Below are 19880 nucleotides of genomic sequence, written 5' to 3' on the forward strand. Positions count from 1 at the left end.
TTCAGAGTGGCTCGATGTGAAATGGTTCATTGTACAGAAATAGACTGAGATTTCTTCACAGTGGTGATGATTGGAACCAGGAGTCCCCATGTCTACAACACAAATACAGACACTTTAATTATCTTAAGCCACCAGTGAACCTATACGTGTCTTCCAGGTTTTTAAATGCAAAGTGGATAGTAAAATATAAATAAATCTGTATATATTGGTATATATTATCACACTCAACAGTCCATCCTCTGAAACCACCATCACAGACCAGTGTTTCTTTTAGCACCTCACTTAACTGCAGCTCTCAGCACTTTTTACTTAAGACTCATACTTTGGACATTGTAAGGTTTACAGGTATGGCTGTGTGTGTATGTGTATGAATGAGTAATGGCAGGATTGCTTGTTCTATTTTATTTTATTTACTACATGTAAATGTTTGTCTGATGTTGTGAGCACCTTTAACCAAAACCAAATTCCTTGTATGTGTAAATGTACCTGGCCAATAAAGCTTGATTCTGATTCTGAAATAGTGATAAGTCTGAAATTTACTTAAAAAGTATAAGTTTAAGCCAAAACTTTCTCTCAAAGCTATGTCATCAATTCATGTTATAGCTGACTGTTTGGAAGCTTTTAGAGGCATTCTCGAAAGATTCTGACTAATTTCTGCAGAACACACCATTTCACACCAAACCACTCTGACTTTTTTTACATCTTAATAATTTAATTAGGCAAAAATTGAGCAAAATCAAAAATCCATGGAATTCCCCTTTAAAGGGCCCATTTTTTTATCTATCTATCTATCTATCTATCTATCTATCTATCTATCTATCTATCTATCTATCTATCTATCTATCTATCTATCTATCTATCCATCCATCCATCCATCCATCCATCCATCCATCCATCCATCCATATAGTTCTTTGTGTAGTTTATTTTAAACATGACCAACGCAACTGTCTCTTGCCTACAGTCAAGCATCATGGTCTGGAACTGCATGAGTGCTGCCGGCACTGGGGAGCTGCGGTTCATTGAGGGAAACATTAATTCCACCATGTACTGTGACATTCTGAAGCAGAGCATGATCCCCTCCCTTCAGAAACTGCGCCGCATGGCAGTTTTCCAGCTCAATAACAACCCCAAACACACCTCCAAGATGACAACTGCCCTGATGAAGGTAAAGGTGATGGACTGGCCAAGCATGTCTCAAGATCTAAATCCAACTGAGCACTTGTGGGGCATCTTCAAGCGGAAGGAGGAGGAGCGCAAGGTGTCCAACATCCACCAGCCCTGTGATGTCATCATGGAGGAGTGGAAGAGGATTCCAGTATCAACCTGTGCAGCTCTGGTGAATTCCATGCCCAAGAGGGTTAAGGCAGTGCTAGATAATAATGGTGATCACACAAAATTTTCACACTTTGGGCACAATTTGGACTGTTCAGTGTGAGGTGGACTCACTTGTGATGCCAGCTATTTAGACATTAATGGCTGTGTGTTGAGTTCTTTTCAGAGGACAGTAAATCTATACAAGCTGTACAATGATATTTTAAGTTATATTCAAGCTCCATTTCTATAGTGTTGTCCCATGAAAAGATATAATAAAAAAAATTTGCAGAAATGTGAGGGGTACCCACTTTTGTGAGATACTCTATACACACACACACACACACACACACACACACACGCACACACACACACACACACTAATATATGTATATATATATATATATATATATATATATATATATATATATATATATATATATATATATATGAGAATGATTATGGTTCTGATGGGCTGCCTTGTTTTGAAAAAACAAATGGGTGGGGATAAACCCCTGTAGGATGAAGATATATGTAAATGTTTGGTTTTTGTGACTTCACAAAAACAATAAATTCAAAAGGTTGTTTTTGCAGCTTAGTTTTTATACACTGACTGTATGAATGAGGGAGTGGATGTTATATGTGTTGAAACTTTAGCATCTAATTTTTTTATTTCAAAAAGCAAAAGGAAAGAGTGAGGAAAGTTTGCTTTTCCATGATATGGGCCATTTAATGCTAACTATACAGTGACTTGAAGGCTGGGCTCACATACAGATCCTTGCAGTTTAAGATAAAGTCTTATGAAAAATACAAGGCCTCTGAAGAAAGGAGAAAAATGTACATGATGTTAGAAGATGTCTGAAAGTGTCTGATGTGAGAAAAGGGTGTGTGGAGAAGGAGAATGAAGAAGAAGCAGTGCTGGAAAAAATGACAGGGGAGTCAGAAGGTCAGAGAGCAGTCGATACCTTAACATTTACCCATAACCCCCACAGGCTGAGAGCAGGACACACTGGTGCATGTGAAGTACCCAGGAACTCCCTTTGGCTTTGACATAAGAAGTGATGTTGAGCATGGAGATGCAGAATTCAATCATGAGGGCTCACAGTTGTGAACTGTTGCCAGCTGGAAATTCATCTCTACCTTTTCAGACAAAGGGAAAAAACAGGGAAAAGAGAAGACTTGGAAAATTATAGCCATCACTAAGGATATACTTCATTTGAGGAACCACTGAAAAAGAAAAGGAATGGGTTACATCTTTACAGAAGATCTGGAGATGGGCCTGAACCGAGTATCAATATTGGGTAGGTACTGGTAGATGCTGGCAACAAGAGCAGCCACAAGTAGCCAAACATATGAACAACAAATAGCTTAGTAATGTCATAAAACTGTAATTGTATACAGCACTGTGAAAAGTCACAGACCACCCTTCATTTAATTAAGGTCCAGTCCAAACAGCCTGTAAGTAACAGTTAATCAGAAGATATTAGATATAAGATGATTCACTTGCATAAAGATTGAAAAAGACAAAGGAAAATAAGAAAAGACAGGAGTTCCCAAAACTGGAGTTCAAAAAAAAAAATATTAAAAGTCATAGAGAAAATGGGGCCCTAACAAACGTTCAAGACTGGTAGACCACAAAAACTGTCCCATCAGAACAGTACGTAAAGCTTTCACCTTTGAGGGAGATAATCAAGCTCCACTCCTCCTTTAGATCTCAAACAATCAACATGTGTTTCTGTCCATCCTTCCACTGCGAGAAGACAACTCAGTGCTATGGGTCTGAAAAGATGTGTAGCTGTCAAGAAGCCATTACTGAAAATGGAAATAGACAAAAAAGAAGAACATCAAACAAAGAAGCTGCTAGTGCTCTCAGAAAAATGGACTGACCAGTCTAGAGTCCAGACCTCCACATCACTGAATGTGTTTGATTATTTGGATCATAAGAAGCAGAAAATGCAACATCTAAGACTGAACTTTAAAGATATGGAAGCAGATTCTTGCAGATGTTTTTGAAAAACTGAATGGAAACCATAATAAAGGTAAAGTGTGGGCACAATAAATGCTGATAAATTTTCCGTTAAACATGTTTTCTGCATTTTCTTGACAGTGAAAAATGAATAATTTAATGGATATTTCGACTGGAAATAAATACATAAAGAGTGGCCTCTGACTTTTGCACAGTACTGTGCTTCAGTTTTGGTCATTTTTCTTAGCTGTGTGTTTCTCCTTGGAACTGTAGTAGTTCTTAAAGGAAAACCATATCAGATTGCTATCCTTAATCAATACTCCCTGTTTCTGCATCAGTGCCGGAAAAGAAATAACAGATGTAATAACAGATGATATTATCTTTTATCAAATATATTTAACAGTATATTTCACAATATTCCAGCTTGTTTATATGTTACCACGTAAAACATTCCAAATGTTACTGTTGAATATAGTTTTATTGTCATTTCTAATACAGGTAATCGTACAGATTAAAAACACTGATTTAAAAATGCCTAGAGCAGCAAAAGCGAGAGGAAAAATGTCCGAAAGTGAGGTGGGGGGGTTGTGCTTTTCATACTTTTATGTGCAAAAAAGATTTGCATGTGCTACAGACCGCATACAACACAACACACACCACGATTTCAAAGAGAGAGAAAGAGTGAGCAAACTGCAGGCTTTTTCGCATCCTTACAGGCCTTCTCTCCATGGGGTGTGTTCAAAGAGGGCAGCCTCTACGAAGTCGAATCAGCACATGAACATGACATAAAGGGAATATAGAAAGACTTCATTAATGGTATATGAAATCATAGAATACCGAAGCAGACTTACAGATTTCCAAACACCAAAATGGTGCATAGAGACAATGAAAGCAGATCTATTATATATAACATTCAAGAAAGGAGTATTAGTTTGTACTGAGTTTGTGTTGCGAATGGCATCAATACAAATGCCATTGCAGCCTAGGAGAATATTCTAGAAACTAAGACTAAGACTACTGTACCCTGCTTTTGGACTGTCTTGCATAACATTCAGTGTTCATTTGTAGACCACCTTTTCTATTTATGGTGATAGTATGGGTGGGCAGGATGACAACATGATATCAACACAATATATTCCATCAAACTTTTCTGAACCTACCACAGATATCTCCAGGATTTAAAAGCTGTGACCCACTGAATTTTCATTGCAAAAAGATTTAGCCAAGGCCCTCAATAGATGTAGCTGAATATTATGTTTTCAACATCGTTGCCACACTGTAAAAGGGGAAGGAAATTTGGGCTTTCTCTTGGGAGTTCTAGGTGCTTTTAGCTTCTAGAAGGCCTGAAAGGTGTATTAGTAAGAATGGGCAACTTGGCAAAACAGAGCATCACAATGCTTGAAGACATTTTCATGATATACAATATGCAAAATTATATTTTTGATAGTTTTGTCATATTGTCCACCCCTAGTGGTGGAATTTGAAAATGCTGTCACGGAACAAAAAAGTGGTCATGGACATTTTTGGGGAAGACTTTCAGGCATAGATTTTCTCCCAAACTTAATTTACAAATCTATTTAATTCTATATATGCAGACTCAATATCAGGCTGATGCTCACTACAAGAATCAAGCATTAGAACATTTTCTAGCACTCTGTAGTTTTAATTGGAGAACAGGTACTTTAACATACGGTCAGACTTTAGCTAAGCGTTCATACTTCAAAAGTTAGTTTTTAACATAAATTCCACACAGTGGCATGGAATTCAATGTATGTACCTTAAAGCAATCAACATTCATAAAGGTCTGTGTTACCTGAAGAGACACTACCACTTGGCACTCAAATTCCAAGACTGTTTCTGAAAGAAATTTCAATGAACTTTTTGTTGTAAGCTACTTTAGCAAATGTGTGCGTTTTCCTTTTTTTGTCCATTTTGAAACACTTACTAATGCCTATTTTTACTATACCACAGATCTATAACTAAGCTATCATGCTCCATCTCCTAAATAAACGCAATATTGACCTATTAGCTAAGACAAAATAAGAGAGTTGGAGATATTTAGTCATACGCCTGTTCAAATGATGCTCTGTTGTTCTTCTATGTGAAAGTAAAGCGGTATGTTTTAACCTATTTACTTCACTTTTTACTTTGCTTCACTTATTTTTTTTCACTTAGAAAAACAAAACATAGACCTGGGGCACCCAAACTTTTGCATACTATTTTATTCTTTATCCTCTACAGGATAAAGAATGGCTTTTAACCTAGTCTATGCCATATCCTGAGTATGTGTTTAACTGAAAACATCTACGACTGCCTCAGGACTTGATTCCGGGACCAAATGAGGCAAATAAACACAATAAATCTACAGAGTATTATGTCTTGGTTTCGATGGATGTGGTCTTATAGCACTGCTGCCACTTAAAACGGTCCATTATAGCACTCATTCTGCAAGTTTTTTATTTTATTTATAGTAACCCAAGCATACATTTACACACAAAATAGGGAAATGACAAAATGTGATTTGGGGCTTTAACTGAATCCTACAGATTAAAGAGCAAAGTACCTTCAAAGTGGCAGACAGAATTAGACAAACAACATGATGAATACTAAATCTGAAAAGCTAAATCTTGGAAAGCTGCAGCACCGCACTGTTTGTTTACCCTGCTCTGTCCCTATGTGTCCACTTGCACTTCATCTCATCGCATTTCATTGCACTGGATCTCTCCGCTCACCACCACCGTGAGATGGTGGCCAATTGTATGTTGTAGGAAGTGTATTAAACAAATGTGGTAGTTGGAATACAGAGCCCAGCTGGTGGCATCCTGTATAAATAAAAACAGTGTGAGGCCACAACTTAGTAAACTGTGGAAACGAGATAATTAAGTTATGGCCGTGATTTAGTGAAGTGTGAACAAGATCCTAAGGCATGGCCACAACTTAGTAAGGCGTGGGAATGAGATAATTAAGTCTTGACCACAGCTTAATAAGGCATGATCTCGTTCCCATGCTTTACTAAGTTGTGGCCACACATTAAGGTCTCGTTCCTACACGTTAGAATACATCATGGCCATGTGTCACCAATAGGGCTTCATACAAAAGCCTACAATGAGACTGAAATACAGACAGTAGCACTTTAAAATAAGAATACTTTTAAAAAAGGTTTGTGAATGGTTAGATTTTTTAAATTAATGTTATTATTAATTACGTCTCAGGCACATAAAAGTCATTAATTAAAAAATAGTTACAACACATGAATATAAAGGGCAACGCTGACCTGTTGTTTGCCAAATAGTGAAACTACATTCTTCTATACTAATAAGCCTCAGATCTCGCTGATTAATTAAGCTATTAAGCTTCTATTAATATGTTATAACTGTTTATTAATTTTTTTTTTATCAAATGTTTCATTATTATGCTAAACTGTCATGGATTAAAAGATAAGAAAGAAAGTTTTGTTTGCTGTTTCTGATGAAGTCTGGCCTACTCTTGCCTGATTGGCTAAATGCGGCGGCTGCACTCATTTGCATAAAGCTGAATTCTGCTCTTGCCATACCACAACCCATCATGCACTGCGCAGAGCTGTAGTAGAGCTCTCAATTAAAATAAGGCGAAGCAGCAAGTGGACGCATAGCTGATGTAACTTAAAAGTGAAGCAGTGACTGGAACTGGGATTCTTGTAACAACTGCAAAACACTAAAACGTTTGAGGTCATGGTGCTCCAGACTCCATTTTAATCCTTAATCCAAGCAATCTCTTACTGACGACTAATGGTCTGGCAATGGTACATGAACAATTTCCAGACAAGACCTAGTGGCTAGGCAGTAGCAACATATAGCCAGCTAAATTTAGCGCTGTCTGGTTTCCAAGTTAGATACCTATAAATGGTAAACTGGAACAGGGTCTTCAAACGGGAATGTAAAGTCGCCATAGTAACACGCTAACGATGCAAGTACTTTATTTATACATCAATTCACTTGTTGCAACTTCAGCTCGACTTTCAGCAGTGAGTCCCAGTAGCAACTGAACTGATACATCATCAGATGCCTGCCCTGAAGGGAACCTATTTTAAAAGGTTTTGTTGATGTGATATATTTTATTCATGTCAAACTGATGTACACTTTTGAATCCAGTGAATTCAATGCATTATTTTTTTTGTTCTATATATATAATTTAGCTGTCTTGACAACTTGGCCTCTAGATCAGGGTATCAGTACCACAAACCAGTTATGCCCCAACTTGCCTATGCTGTGAACGAGCTATTGTTGCTATACTGTGGTTAGTATACATTATGGCTATATAAGTGTGCTTAACTCATAGGGGTCTAACTCCCCCTGAGCCCAAGAAATTCTAAAAAGGCACCAGCAACACCACAACACAACTAGGCTCTAGTTATAGCCTGCTATATTTGAAACTTTTCCTTCCATAGGATAGTGCTGGAACAATTGAGCTGTGCAACAGTTCCTTGGCAAATCCTATGATTGCCAACTGATTCCTAACTGAGTTTGACAACTGTCCTGTGGCCCATGGCAGTGGGGCTTCCTCTCATAGTGGAAACTGTTCCAGTGTCATCACAGCAGCCTGCCCACATACAGTACTGCGCAAAAGTCAGAAACCACCCTTTGATTTATTTCATTTCTAATCAAAACAGCCATTCAATACATGCCACTCATTTTCAGCATCACAAAAAAAGGCAGAAACGGAACAGAAGATTACACAGAAGCTACAATTGAATATACTATAGAATTTTTCAGTATTTGGTGTGCCCACCGTGTGCCTTTATTACAGCTTCCATTCTTCCAATCAAGAAATCTGCAGGGATATTTGTCAACATTTCCCAAGTTCAGTCTTAGAAGTTGGTTGCAAGTTTTGTTTCTTACAATCCAATTAATTCCAAACACATTCAGCAATGTTGAGATCTGGACTCTGAGGTGGTCATTCCATTATTCTGAGAACATCAGCAGCTTCTTTATTTGATGAGTACATCTTTATGTATAAAATGAACAACTTCCCAATCAACTGGGAAGGTCTTGCATGTTGTATTAAACTTGGCTTGTACTTTTCAGCATTCATGATGCTTTCGATCAAAAACAAATTACAAACTCCAGATGTTGTTAAGGTGTTGTCCCCAAACCTGCTCTGATCAACCTCTATGATTGACTGATGGTGATTAGACATGGTTTGAAGAGTCTGCCATTGCTTAGACAGCATCCATACTGACTCATCAGCCCATAGAACCTTACTCCACATCTTAAATGTCTAGTTTCACTGTTCTAGTACAAATATCCTTTGTCTTTTCCCTTTTTTCGTAAGAGTTTTTGACAGCCACACTCAGAGCTACAGCATTGAGTTGTCTGCTCACAGTGAAAGGATGAATGGAAACATCTGTGGGTTTTTCAGATCTGAAGCAACAATTGTAACTTGTAGTTTTCACAATGGAAGGATGGAATAGTTAAAGTGGCAGTAGAGTGCATAAAAGTAAAGACTAGATAAATCAAATACTGAAAGATTCATATTATACTTCTGGTAAATACATGTTTCTTGCTTTTTTCTGACAATGAAAAATCAATAATTTGACTTATAGCTGTTTTAACTGGAAATCAAACTTTTGCACAGTACTGTAATTCTTTTTGGTTAAACAATACTTTAAAGACATTTAAATCAAAATCCGTCCCTATATCAGCACTTACTCTTTATGATCCCAGTTATGTATATACAATATTTAAGAAGTGTTTCTGCTAAAAGTTAAGTAATAAAACCCTTTTACACTTAAAAAAGTCAACTTTGCGCAAGAGATGTTTGTAAGGCTGACTGTTATTTTAACACAGAGACAAAGACGGTACGATTTATACCACTGAACAAGAGCTAATTAGGGTGCTTTTACATATGCCGGTTTGATCCATTTCAGGATGCATTTGAGACCCTGTACTGACAAATATATGGCTACAACAAATAAACCCTAAAGAAATGCTGGTAAAAGCTGATGACACTGGTTCAGGACCTGCACCAGTGTACCAAAGGTTTATGAAGTTGCAATAAGGTTCATGGAACTTCCACCAACTACAACCAAGTTAAAAATATAACTTATGGACAGCAAAAACAAAACGTACCCTGTGTAATTTTCGTGAACAGTGTGTGAAGAACTGCACCAGGGAACTGAATTTCATATGTGAAAACACCCTACCAGAATTTGAAGGCAGTATCGTTTCAGATGTCTGATATCAAATCCAATAAACCAAAAGAGCAATAAATGACTAAGATTTCCCCGTTGGGGAAGAGTATTCTATGCTATACATTAGCGACTAAATGGCTAAACTTGAAGAAGAAGGCATGGATTGTTTCACAATCGAATCTAAGTGTAATATAGTATTGTTATCTCTTTCTAACCCTAAAAAAATTCCGTTCTCACTTTCTCTCCCTTTAAGCTTCGGATTCGGACTGGTCTGTGGTGATGCTGCCATTCTGTTCCCCTACAACTGACTGGTCCTGGGTATCTGTGACTCCACCCACAATAAAAGTTGGCCCGTCTCCTTCTTTTTTTTCACTGACAGATTCAGAATCCGTAGGCTTTCTTGATTGCTCAGTCAGATTAGGACCCTCCCATTTCTCCTCATCCAGCCGACTGGAGATCGACCAGTAGAGGTGAGCTTCCCGACGGGCAGCAGCCAAAGCCAGCTCTCGTGCAGAGCAAGAAGGTGTGTCCACCTATGAGAGAGGAAAGGCGAAGCTTTGTCAGCATTTACTGGCCTAGATCACTCACCCTTTATATGCTATACGCTGGGTGACAAATATGACAATATTTTATCACTGATATTATGCCACAATTACACTTGTATCATAAGTATTGTGAGTACTGAACGTCTGCATGTATCACAAAAGACTTTGACCAAAGGATAGATTTAGATAATTCATGGAAAGCCAACAATGAGTGTAAATCAGTTTGTTTAATGGTTGTATAAAAAATAAAGTTCTCGAAAAGAGTAGCCAACAGTTTAAGAACAACGTTTCTCAACAAGCGACTGCAAGCATTTTACGTATTTCATCCTTTACAGTGCAAAATATAATTAAAAGATTCAAGAAATCCAGAGAAATCTCTTTGTTTATAGGGCAAAGCCAGAAATCACAGCTTAATTCCTTTAGATAGCATTGCATTAAAAATCGACACACTTCTGTGATGGATATCACCATGTGAGCTTAAGGATACTTTGACAAACTGATGTCAAAAAGCCAGTTTAATCTCTTTATCTCCTGTGTTTTCCAGGCCACAGAAGTAAAGGACCATCCAGACTGTTAGCATAATAAACCACCATAATTAACCAGCATAAAGTTCAAGACCAGGGTCTGTCTTGGTATGTCGATGTATTAATGCCTATGGCATGCATAACTGTGAAGACCTCCCTAATGCGGAAATATATACACACATCTTGGAGCAACATATGGTTCTTTCTAGACAATGTCTTTTTCAGGAACATCCATGTTTAATTCAAATGACAACAAGACACATTCTGCAAATAACACAACTTTTTTGGACCTGAGGATTGATTATAAGTTCAGGTATTCTTTTGGTACCTCAAAGGTGTGATGGAAGGCTCCATAGTCCACATCAAAGAATCCTTCAGCTAGGGACATCATCGGGCTGAACCTGTGACCCCACAAGACTTCCTCTGCCAAGTAGGAGCTTCGTGCCTGACATGTCATACCTGTCAATCAGACATACAGATAGATAGGTTAATTTAGCGTTTTCCTTCACTTAATTCAGGCATCGGTAACACACTCAGCTCTTTTACTACCCTGTATCGGCTCTGCAGTATAATTAGACATTTAAGTAAAAATAATCTAGCACTGATCTTTATAACACTTGAAGATTGGTTCACAGACTGCTGGTCACTGTACCAGCACAGACAACAATTTTGGCTAGCCAGTAACACTAAAAGGTTGCAAAGCTGAAGTTGGCTTCTCTTTCTCCAGCTTCTTTTTTGAATTTTCCTATTCCACCTTAAATGGTACAGCAGTTAGATTCTGGTGCCTCAGGCACCTTTTAAGGTGGAACATGGAAAATGAGAACAAGAAGCTGGCGAATGAGCTAACTTCAGCCAAATGATGACCAACATTTTACAAGAAATTGTTCTACTTTTGCAGAAAGGTTTCCTGCCTGAGATCCCAGAAAAGTGACTATAGTTGAGCTAAATCTCTGCTTAAAGCAAAACAAAGTAAGCATGCATTTTCGTTTATATGTTTTATTCTACACTGGGACATTAGCACATATGAGACACATTTACAACCAAAATGGTAAAATGTTGCTGAAATAAATGGACATAAAATGTTGTGGCTCCCAAGGCAGATTGAATTTTGTTGAAAGGACAAAATGGCTCTTTTTGATATTTGGATTGCCGACCCCCAGCTTAATCTCAAGATTCTGGACTTTTTTGAAGGTTTTTGGAGAGTAATTACTTGTTGGCATATGTGTGAAACTCTGGTGTATAACCTTATAAGAGTTTGTGTATGTGTGTGCCTCACCCGTAGCCTCCACCATGCCCTCCAGAATAACGACTATCTCAAAGTCTTCTTTCTCCAATTGAGTCTGGGACATGTCCCAGAATGGGGAGCGGGAATCAATCTCATGAGAGATGACCAGCGGTGACACCAGAAACAGACGATCATCCCCTGTCTCAAAGCCCACGCTAATGTCCGTCTGATCCAGAGGTATAAATTCACCTTAAGAGAAACAATGGATACATAAAAGAAGAGAAGCTGCTTAAACTGCCAGGCTAGTTTTTACAGCGTAATATACAGATAAACCAGAAAACTAACAATAAGCCAGCCTATTGATTGAAAGTTGAAGAATTATAGCTGGCACCACATATCTTCAGCAACCTTGAGGGGTGTGGCCCAAATAAGGAGCTACTAGGGACAAAGTATGTCCAGTGAATAACAAGAATGTATGTGAATTGGGAGGAGGCTGAAATAGTGTGAAATAGCTGACACGTTCTATTATAACATTTAAATTAGGATAAAAAGACAGATATATAGTTGTAAACAAAGCTGAAGACCTGTCTACCTGCTTGGCTGAGTAGGAAAACCTACACCATGCACGTTTGCCTTCCTCCTTACTAATAAGCTGAGAGTTGGTCCTTTGATGGCCATGGTGTTTCATCAGTTCCTTGTTGGTTTAATTAAGAAAGTCCTTGTAGAATTTGGATGGAAACAGAGGACAAAAGTCAGAGCCGGGCAAATAAGGCAGCAGCGCATAAGGGTTCATGTTTCAATAATTCTCTTTATAGAAATAACCTACTTTTGGTAATTTGATCTCAGCTTCCTCATTGGGAGTTTTTGCCAAATCCTGAGGTTACAGGGGGGATTCATCATGAAAATGCTAACATTTGAGTTTCAAGGATGACGTGATCTCCCAGTGGTGGCCCACCACTAGGTGGCAACATTGCATTCTTCAATAACTTCACTGCTGAGCTACTGCAGTTGATGCCTTTGATTTCAGCTAAATGTTTTGTAGTGTTGATGATGTTACAGTTGGTGTCTCACCCTCTTGAGTCTGTTTGGATTTGATGAGTTTGGCTCTCATGTTGGCTCCCACAATGTGTGAAGATCTTAAATCCCCGACTCGGAACATCAGACACAGCTTATCATCCCGCAGAGAGATGACCGCATTCCGGGAAAACACCAGCGTCTCTGCCCGCTTGTTTGGCTGAGAGATCTTCACAAACATGCATCCCACCTGACAGAGAAAAGGGAAGGGAATTAAAGAGTATAGAAGTAAAGAGATACAACAAAGAGATGCAGAGATGCTCACTTAGAAGTCTTGTTAGCCCCAACAGGTGCGACATTATAATAGTGGAACTGTGACAATAGTTTTATGTCACAGCAGAAGGGAATGATAAAGAAAGATAAAATGCAGAGAATGATAAAGAAAGATAAAACACAATTAAAAACAGATACTGGTAACATGTGGTAAATACATCAATAGTACAAACAATTAGGAACACATAAGAAAATAATAGCAGAGGGAAATCGGTAGGTTTTTGTATTGGATGAATAATTGAGACTGCCCTTTCAGATGAGCTCATAAGCTAAAACTACAGCTACACCAGTACAATGCTGGACTTTGAGGACTCATCGTCTTCTAGCTCATATTTCCACAGTGAATGATGTGCCTAAGTGTGTTAGAGAAATATCTTTTTATTGTTTCTGGACTCGAGTTAACATCAAAATAATTAGCTAAGTTAGTGAAAAAGCTGCGCCAGAGCCGGCCAAGCTCTCTCTGCCCTCTCAGTCACAGCATCTTAAGGCTAAGATCGCCACCCATCCAGGATTTCCCTGAATTATCCAGGTTTTTGGTTGCCTGTCCAGGAAAAAAAATTGTCCAGGAATCCAATCAATTTCATTAGTATTAGAATTAGTAAATGCGTATTTATCAAGCAGTTAAAAGTGCTCAGTCAAACTGCAAGGACTGAGTTTGATTAGTTCAGACCATAATTGCTTGGGGAAAGATGCCCTGCTGGTGACATGTTTGGGCACCAGCCAGCACTGCAATGAAATAACTAAGAAGACTGGGTCCCTAGCTGAACTGACATCTTTCTACCTTAGATTACATCATGAGCATGGCTACCTGTCCTCTGAAGTTAGTACAAAATCAAGCCACTGATCGAATGTTCAAGAGTTTTACAGGGTGAGTTGGTAACCATAGTCATGGCTCTCATGTTTCATAGTAATAGAGTGTAATATAATACACTTAATCACAAACATGGGAAAAATTACACATTTCACAATTTTGTTAATGCACTGAATGCATGTTCAATTTAAATTTTGGTCTATATATGTTCTTGGTCATCCTGCGGGTGCCTACAGGCACCTCAAACAGAACCTGAATTTCATAAAATGTAGAGTTTATTCTTACTCACTCCTGGTTACTTAATTTTTTTTTTTTTAAAAAGAAAGTGTGTTCCTGCACATCATGTATGTATGTGTGGGCTTGCACTGAAAAAGCATTCATTCAAATGTGTACATAAATTTAAATTGATGAAATATATGATACCATCACAACTTTGATGTAAACATATTTTATTAATGTGTAAATTATGTACACATTTCCATCAAGTAAATTCAATGCATCACTTATTTCAGTATGTTCTAAGAGTGTGCGTGTGGGTGTGTGTGTCAAATATATGGGTGAAACACAGCCTCAGGAAGAGACATTAAACCAGGACGCTTGGAACAAGACAAATTAACTCATCACACACACGCACATGTCTTTAGTCCTCATTATAACCACAATCTCTTTACCACACTATTACACAAAATCAGGTTCAGAGACAATCTTACTGACAAAGTAAGAAAGTAAATTAACTTCTGACAGAACAATAAAGGACAGAGAGAAAGAGAGAGGGAGACATCATGAGAGAAAAAGAGGTAAAAATATAGAGGAGGAGAGGGAGAATGAGGAACATCCTCTTTTTAAAATGTATGACTCATTTGGCTCTGTCTGAAATAACTCTCTCATACACACACACACACACACACACACACACACACACACACACACACACACACAATGCACACATACACTGTTGGCACTTTGGAGGATCTGTAGAGGAAAGAGAACTGAGTGAGATGAAAAATAGAACCTATTCTCTCACCCATAGCAGAAAATGAATCCAATATGAAAAATTATACAGCCTGGCTCATATTTACAGAAGGAGAGAAAGAGAGGGGGAGAAAATCAGAGTGACAGAAGTGCATCTGGTGCAGAGATATGGTGTGAAGTTGAAGTGTTAACTGTCAAAATTAATATTAATCACTGTTCACCCTGAATACTATGCAACTACTCTGATATGCTAATCACTATGCTAATCAGTATTTATAAGGTCTCCATGTAGATGCATGCAGCAGGTAAATTCCACAATAAAAACGAAGGCTGCAAACAACTAATATTTTGATAGGTGATTATTTATGTGAATTAATCGACTAATAATCTACCGTTGTATATTAAGTTAATAAAACAGTTGTATGAAGTTAATCTATATTTCCAAAAGTATTCACTCACCCATCCAAGTAATTGAATTCTGGTGTTCCAATCACTTCTAAGGCCACAGGTGTACAAAACCAAGTACCTAGGCATGCAGACTGCTTCTACAAACATTTGTGAAAGTATGAGTTCCTCTCAGGAGCTCAGTGAATTCCAACATGGTATTGTGATAGGACCAGTCATGAAATTTCCTTGCTACTAAATATTCTGTCAACTGTCAGAGGTATTATAACAAAGTGGAAGCGATTGGGAATGACAGCAACTCAGCCACGAAGTGGTAGGCCATGTAAAATGTCAGCGGATGCTCAGGCGCATAGTGCACACTTTCTGCAGAGTCAATCGCTACAGACCTCAAAATTTCATGTGGCCTTCAGATTAGCTCAAGAACAGCATGGAGAGCTTCATGGAATGAGTTTCCAGGGCCGAGCAGCTACATCCAAGCCTTACATCACCAAGCATAATGCAAAGCGCTGAATGCAGTGGTGTAAAGCACCTCCACTGGACTCTAGAGTTCTCTGGAGTGACGAATGATGCTTCACCATCTGGCAATCCGATTGTTGACTCTGGGTTTGGTAGTTGCCAGGAGAACGGTACTTGTCTGACTGCATTGTGCCAATTATGGTGTGGTGTTGTTTTTCAGGAGCTGGGCTCGGCCCCTTAGTTCCAGTGAAAGGAACTCTTAATGCTTCAGTGCCAAGAGATTTTCATCCTCCCAACTTTGTGGGAACAGTTTGGGGATGGCCCCTTCCTGTACCACCATGACTGCGCACCAGTGCACATAGCAAGGTCCATAAAGCCAGTTTGCTGTGGAAGAACTTGACTGGCCTGCTCAGAGTCCTGACCTCAACCCAACAGAACATCTTTGGGATGAATTAGAGTGGAGACTGCGAGCCAGGCCTTCTTGTCCAACATCAGTGTCTGACCTCACAAATGTGCTTCTGGAAGAATGGTAAAAAATTCCCATAATCATACTCCTAAACCTTGTGGAAAGCCTTCCCAGAAAAGTTGAAGCTGTTACTGCTGCAAAGAAGAATGGGATGTCACTCAGTTTCATATGCGTGTGAAGGCAGATGAGCGAATACTTTTGGCAATATAGTGTGGCTAGCTAGATAGATCACTTTATTAAACCTAGAGGGAAGTCATCTATTACAGCAGCATAAAGTACAGTAAAGACCAAAACGAGCAAAAGTATTGCCGTGTGGTATTATGCAGATGCATAAACAGAAGAAGTAAAGATATACAATAAAATATACTAATACAACCATAAAATATAACGCTGCATTCAGTGAATGCTAGCTAACGTATATAATGCTGTGACAGGATGAGCTGTCAAATGTTTCATCGTTTTTTTTGAAGTAGCTGGTAAAACTTCTAAATAACAGAAACTGATATGGCTGAGGATATTGTAACATAACATGATGAGCTTTTATTGATGTTCGTAAAGGGAACATAAGCTCATTGTGACAAATCACTTATGATGTGAACTCCATGTCCTCAGGGAGTCATTCGATCTACACTATACCAATAAGAGTCCTTGGATAAGACTCCTAACACTACCTTCACCTACCTGTGTAAAATTGCAAGTCGCTCTGGATAAGTGTGTCTGCCAAATGCCGTAAATGTACCATAAGTGAACTGCTGCCCTTAGATTAAGTTGTTAATGTTTGACAAACTTTTCTATTGTTGATATTATCGATAATTTAGATTAACAGTCTCAGCCCTAATGAAAATGACTACATTTGTTATTCATAGTCTAAATCCAGTCCTAAAGACCTGCTTCTCTATACAAATGACTGCACTGATTGTCTAAGTGTGTGCACTGAAAAAAGAAATGCATTGAACTTTCTTGAACTCAAATGTGTACATCATTCCCATATGAATAGCTGTGAATAATTTAAATACTTATCGCCAAATGGACTGTCAACTTTTCCATAATATATCCTACAAAGTAGGTCTGGCATGATTATAATTTAGCCAACAATTAACTGTAACAAAAATAAGTGTCTTTTGCTATTCAACACATTATTAAATACAAGCCTGAAGTAGCCACATTGTTTATAACTAATTTAAACATTTTACTTTTCTCTAGTGTTGATGTATTATATTTATTCATGTGTACACATTCACATGTGCGCATTCAACTTATAGAACATTCAATGCATTTCAGTAAATTCAATGCGTTTTCTGTGTGCATGTGTCTCTGTGTGTTCCTACCATAAAGGCATTGACCATAGAGCCGAGTATTGCTTGCAGCAGCAAAAGCATTGTGCCCACTGGACACTGGTCAGTGATGACACGATGGCCATAGCCAATGGTGGTCTCAGTCTCGATGGAGAACAGGAATGCAGAGATGAACCCGTTAACATTATTCACACACGGAGTCCATGTCTCGTCCTCTAAATGGTCCAGATCACCCCTGGAGAAAGAGAAAGACGCAGAGAGATAAGTGCACTAGCTTGAAATGAATGGACATACACAATAGTTTTTCATGATATGTGACTGAAATACTTATTACAGTGTCCTGTTTTCTGGGGTTTGCTATGTTAGACAAAATACACCAACAAAAAATGTGCCATCTTTATTTTTTTTTTTTAATCCAGCATTTCACAAACGTTGCACTACAACCAATTATGCTGTGGTGAACTCCTGGCACCACTGGGATTTGAACTTGCGATCTCTCAACAAAAAGTTAAACCTTAGACAGCTGTGCCACTTGGGGTCCTGGTCAAATTTCTTTTTAATGGAATTTGCAGTTGGTCAGTGTCTTCAAATATAGAGATACACAGATCCCATTTTTTCTCACCCAGCATTGATGTCAATACCTGAACATAGGGTACTGGCTAGTACAGAGAATCATTTTGACAGCTGTGCCATTTTTACCCTTTAAATATCTAATGTATATACTTCACTGCGAGAAACTGTTTGAGATCATGCTTCTGTGTGTAAGGTAACATGGGGCTGTAACTACGTACAAAAGAAACCTATAAAAGAAAAAAGTACATAAGACAAGACTGTGTATGACAAAGCAGGCTCTCAGACAATGTGCTGCTACAATTGTACAATAATCAGGAAGAAACAGTAATGGATGTGGATGAGACCGGTCAATCCACCTATTAAAGACAGTAGTTGATAAAATTCAATGTAACAGTATTTTCTGAGTATATCATGGTATCAAATGACATTTAAGTGTGCATTAATGAAGTAAATTAATGTTGCTTTCCGAGTGTAGCTACTCTGTAGTAAAAGAATGTCTTATAAACTTCACATAGCCTCTTTTGACTGTTTTGTCAGCACATTTTCAGAAAGAAAAACATACTATTTATTTAACTGTCGTAGATTTTAATGCTGATGTTAACAGTATAGAATAGAATAGAATAGAATAGAATAGAATAGAATAGAATAGAATAGAATAGAATAGAATTATTCCAGCAACTTTGGAAATTTGTCTTGGCAAACAATACAACATACAAACCTACAAGCATAAAACATCAACACCTACATGCTAAGAATAACAGATTCACAGGATCATGGCGTACTAGTAAAAACAATACATTGGCTAGCACTACAGGGCAATATCAGTGCTGACACTGATCCAGTGCATCAGAGAAGTGCATCAGTACTTATGATGTCCACAATATGCTCAAAACTGATAATGATATCATCTGTCCAAAGTTCAGTTCTGGAGAAGCACTGGCCAAGTCACACGTGCTAAAGACACTTATTGTACTGCTATCTAAGGCTGTGGAACACTGATTATATCTCATAAGGACTGGACTGAAACCATCTGACCTAATGTTTAATACATTTTGTCAAACAGTAAGTTAATACTAAAATAATTATTTGGTTTTAGTGGTGCCTTTTCATCCTGGCAAGCAGGAGTGCTTCTGGGAAACCTAGATTTAGATAGAGTGGAGAACACAGAGCAGAGAGAGAGAGAGAGAGAGAGAGAGGAGAGAGAGAGAGAGAGAGAGAGAGAGAGAGAGAGAGAGAGAGAGAGAGAGAGAGAGAGTAGGAGTGTGTTGTATTCATCTTCTCTAGTACTCACCCACTCAAATGACTGCAGGTTAATGTCAGGTGGGTGTGTGTGTGTGTGTGTGTGTGTGTGTGTGTGTGTGTGTGTGTGTGTGTGTGTATACTTTATGTGTTTGTGTATGTTTTGTGTGAGGGTGCATGTCCATGTGCATGCATGTACATTTGTGTGTGTTCTCCAAACCTGCAGGCAACCCTGAGGAATACACTGCGTGAGTGTGTGTATTAGTAGTGCATTGAAATGAAAATTTCTAGTCTAAACTGAAAGTGATTTTTTTTTTAATTTTTGCCTATTTATTTATGCTTCTGAATGAACATACTAAACATTAGAACTAAAAAAGTACAAGATAAAAAAGAAAATATATTTGCATCATTGATAGTCTGTTCTCAATAGGAAACATTGAGCTTTACAATACAGTTTACAATTAAACAACAAATAAAACAGTCTTTACTGGATCATTAGAAAGACTGCAATTATCAGATATAGAAACATTTTAAAAAGATAACAAGTTCAGGAACCTATAGCAAGCTTTAGTAGA

The 19880-nt window shown here is 38.1% G+C and overlaps 1 protein-coding gene across 2 annotated transcripts in view; it reads right to left on the reverse strand.

The window, feature by feature from the left end:
- Window positions 1–3654: 3654 nt before the first annotated feature.
- The window catches only part of kcnj9 (potassium inwardly rectifying channel subfamily J member 9), a 29892-nt gene continuing 13666 nt past the window's right edge, over window positions 3655–19880 (reverse strand). The window contains exons 3-7 of one of the 2 annotated variants that reach the window (XM_037530947.1): window positions 17527–17728; window positions 12813–13005; window positions 11793–11990; window positions 10845–10975; window positions 3655–9980 (exon numbers count right to left, since the gene is read on the reverse strand). In XM_037530947.1, coding sequence (XP_037386844.1) covers window positions 9696–9980; window positions 10845–10975; window positions 11793–11990; window positions 12813–13005; window positions 17527–17728 — 1009 coding nt within the window. In that variant the 3' untranslated portion in view covers window positions 3655–9695. The remainder of the gene's footprint in view (window positions 9981–10844; window positions 10976–11792; window positions 11991–12812; window positions 13006–17526; window positions 17729–19880) is intronic. The other variant, XM_017707451.2, reaches the window with a different exon arrangement.

This window comes from Pygocentrus nattereri, chromosome 19, assembly GCF_015220715.1.
Source record: "Pygocentrus nattereri isolate fPygNat1 chromosome 19, fPygNat1.pri, whole genome shotgun sequence".
Classification (NCBI taxonomy): Eukaryota; Metazoa; Chordata; class Actinopteri; order Characiformes; family Serrasalmidae; genus Pygocentrus; species Pygocentrus nattereri.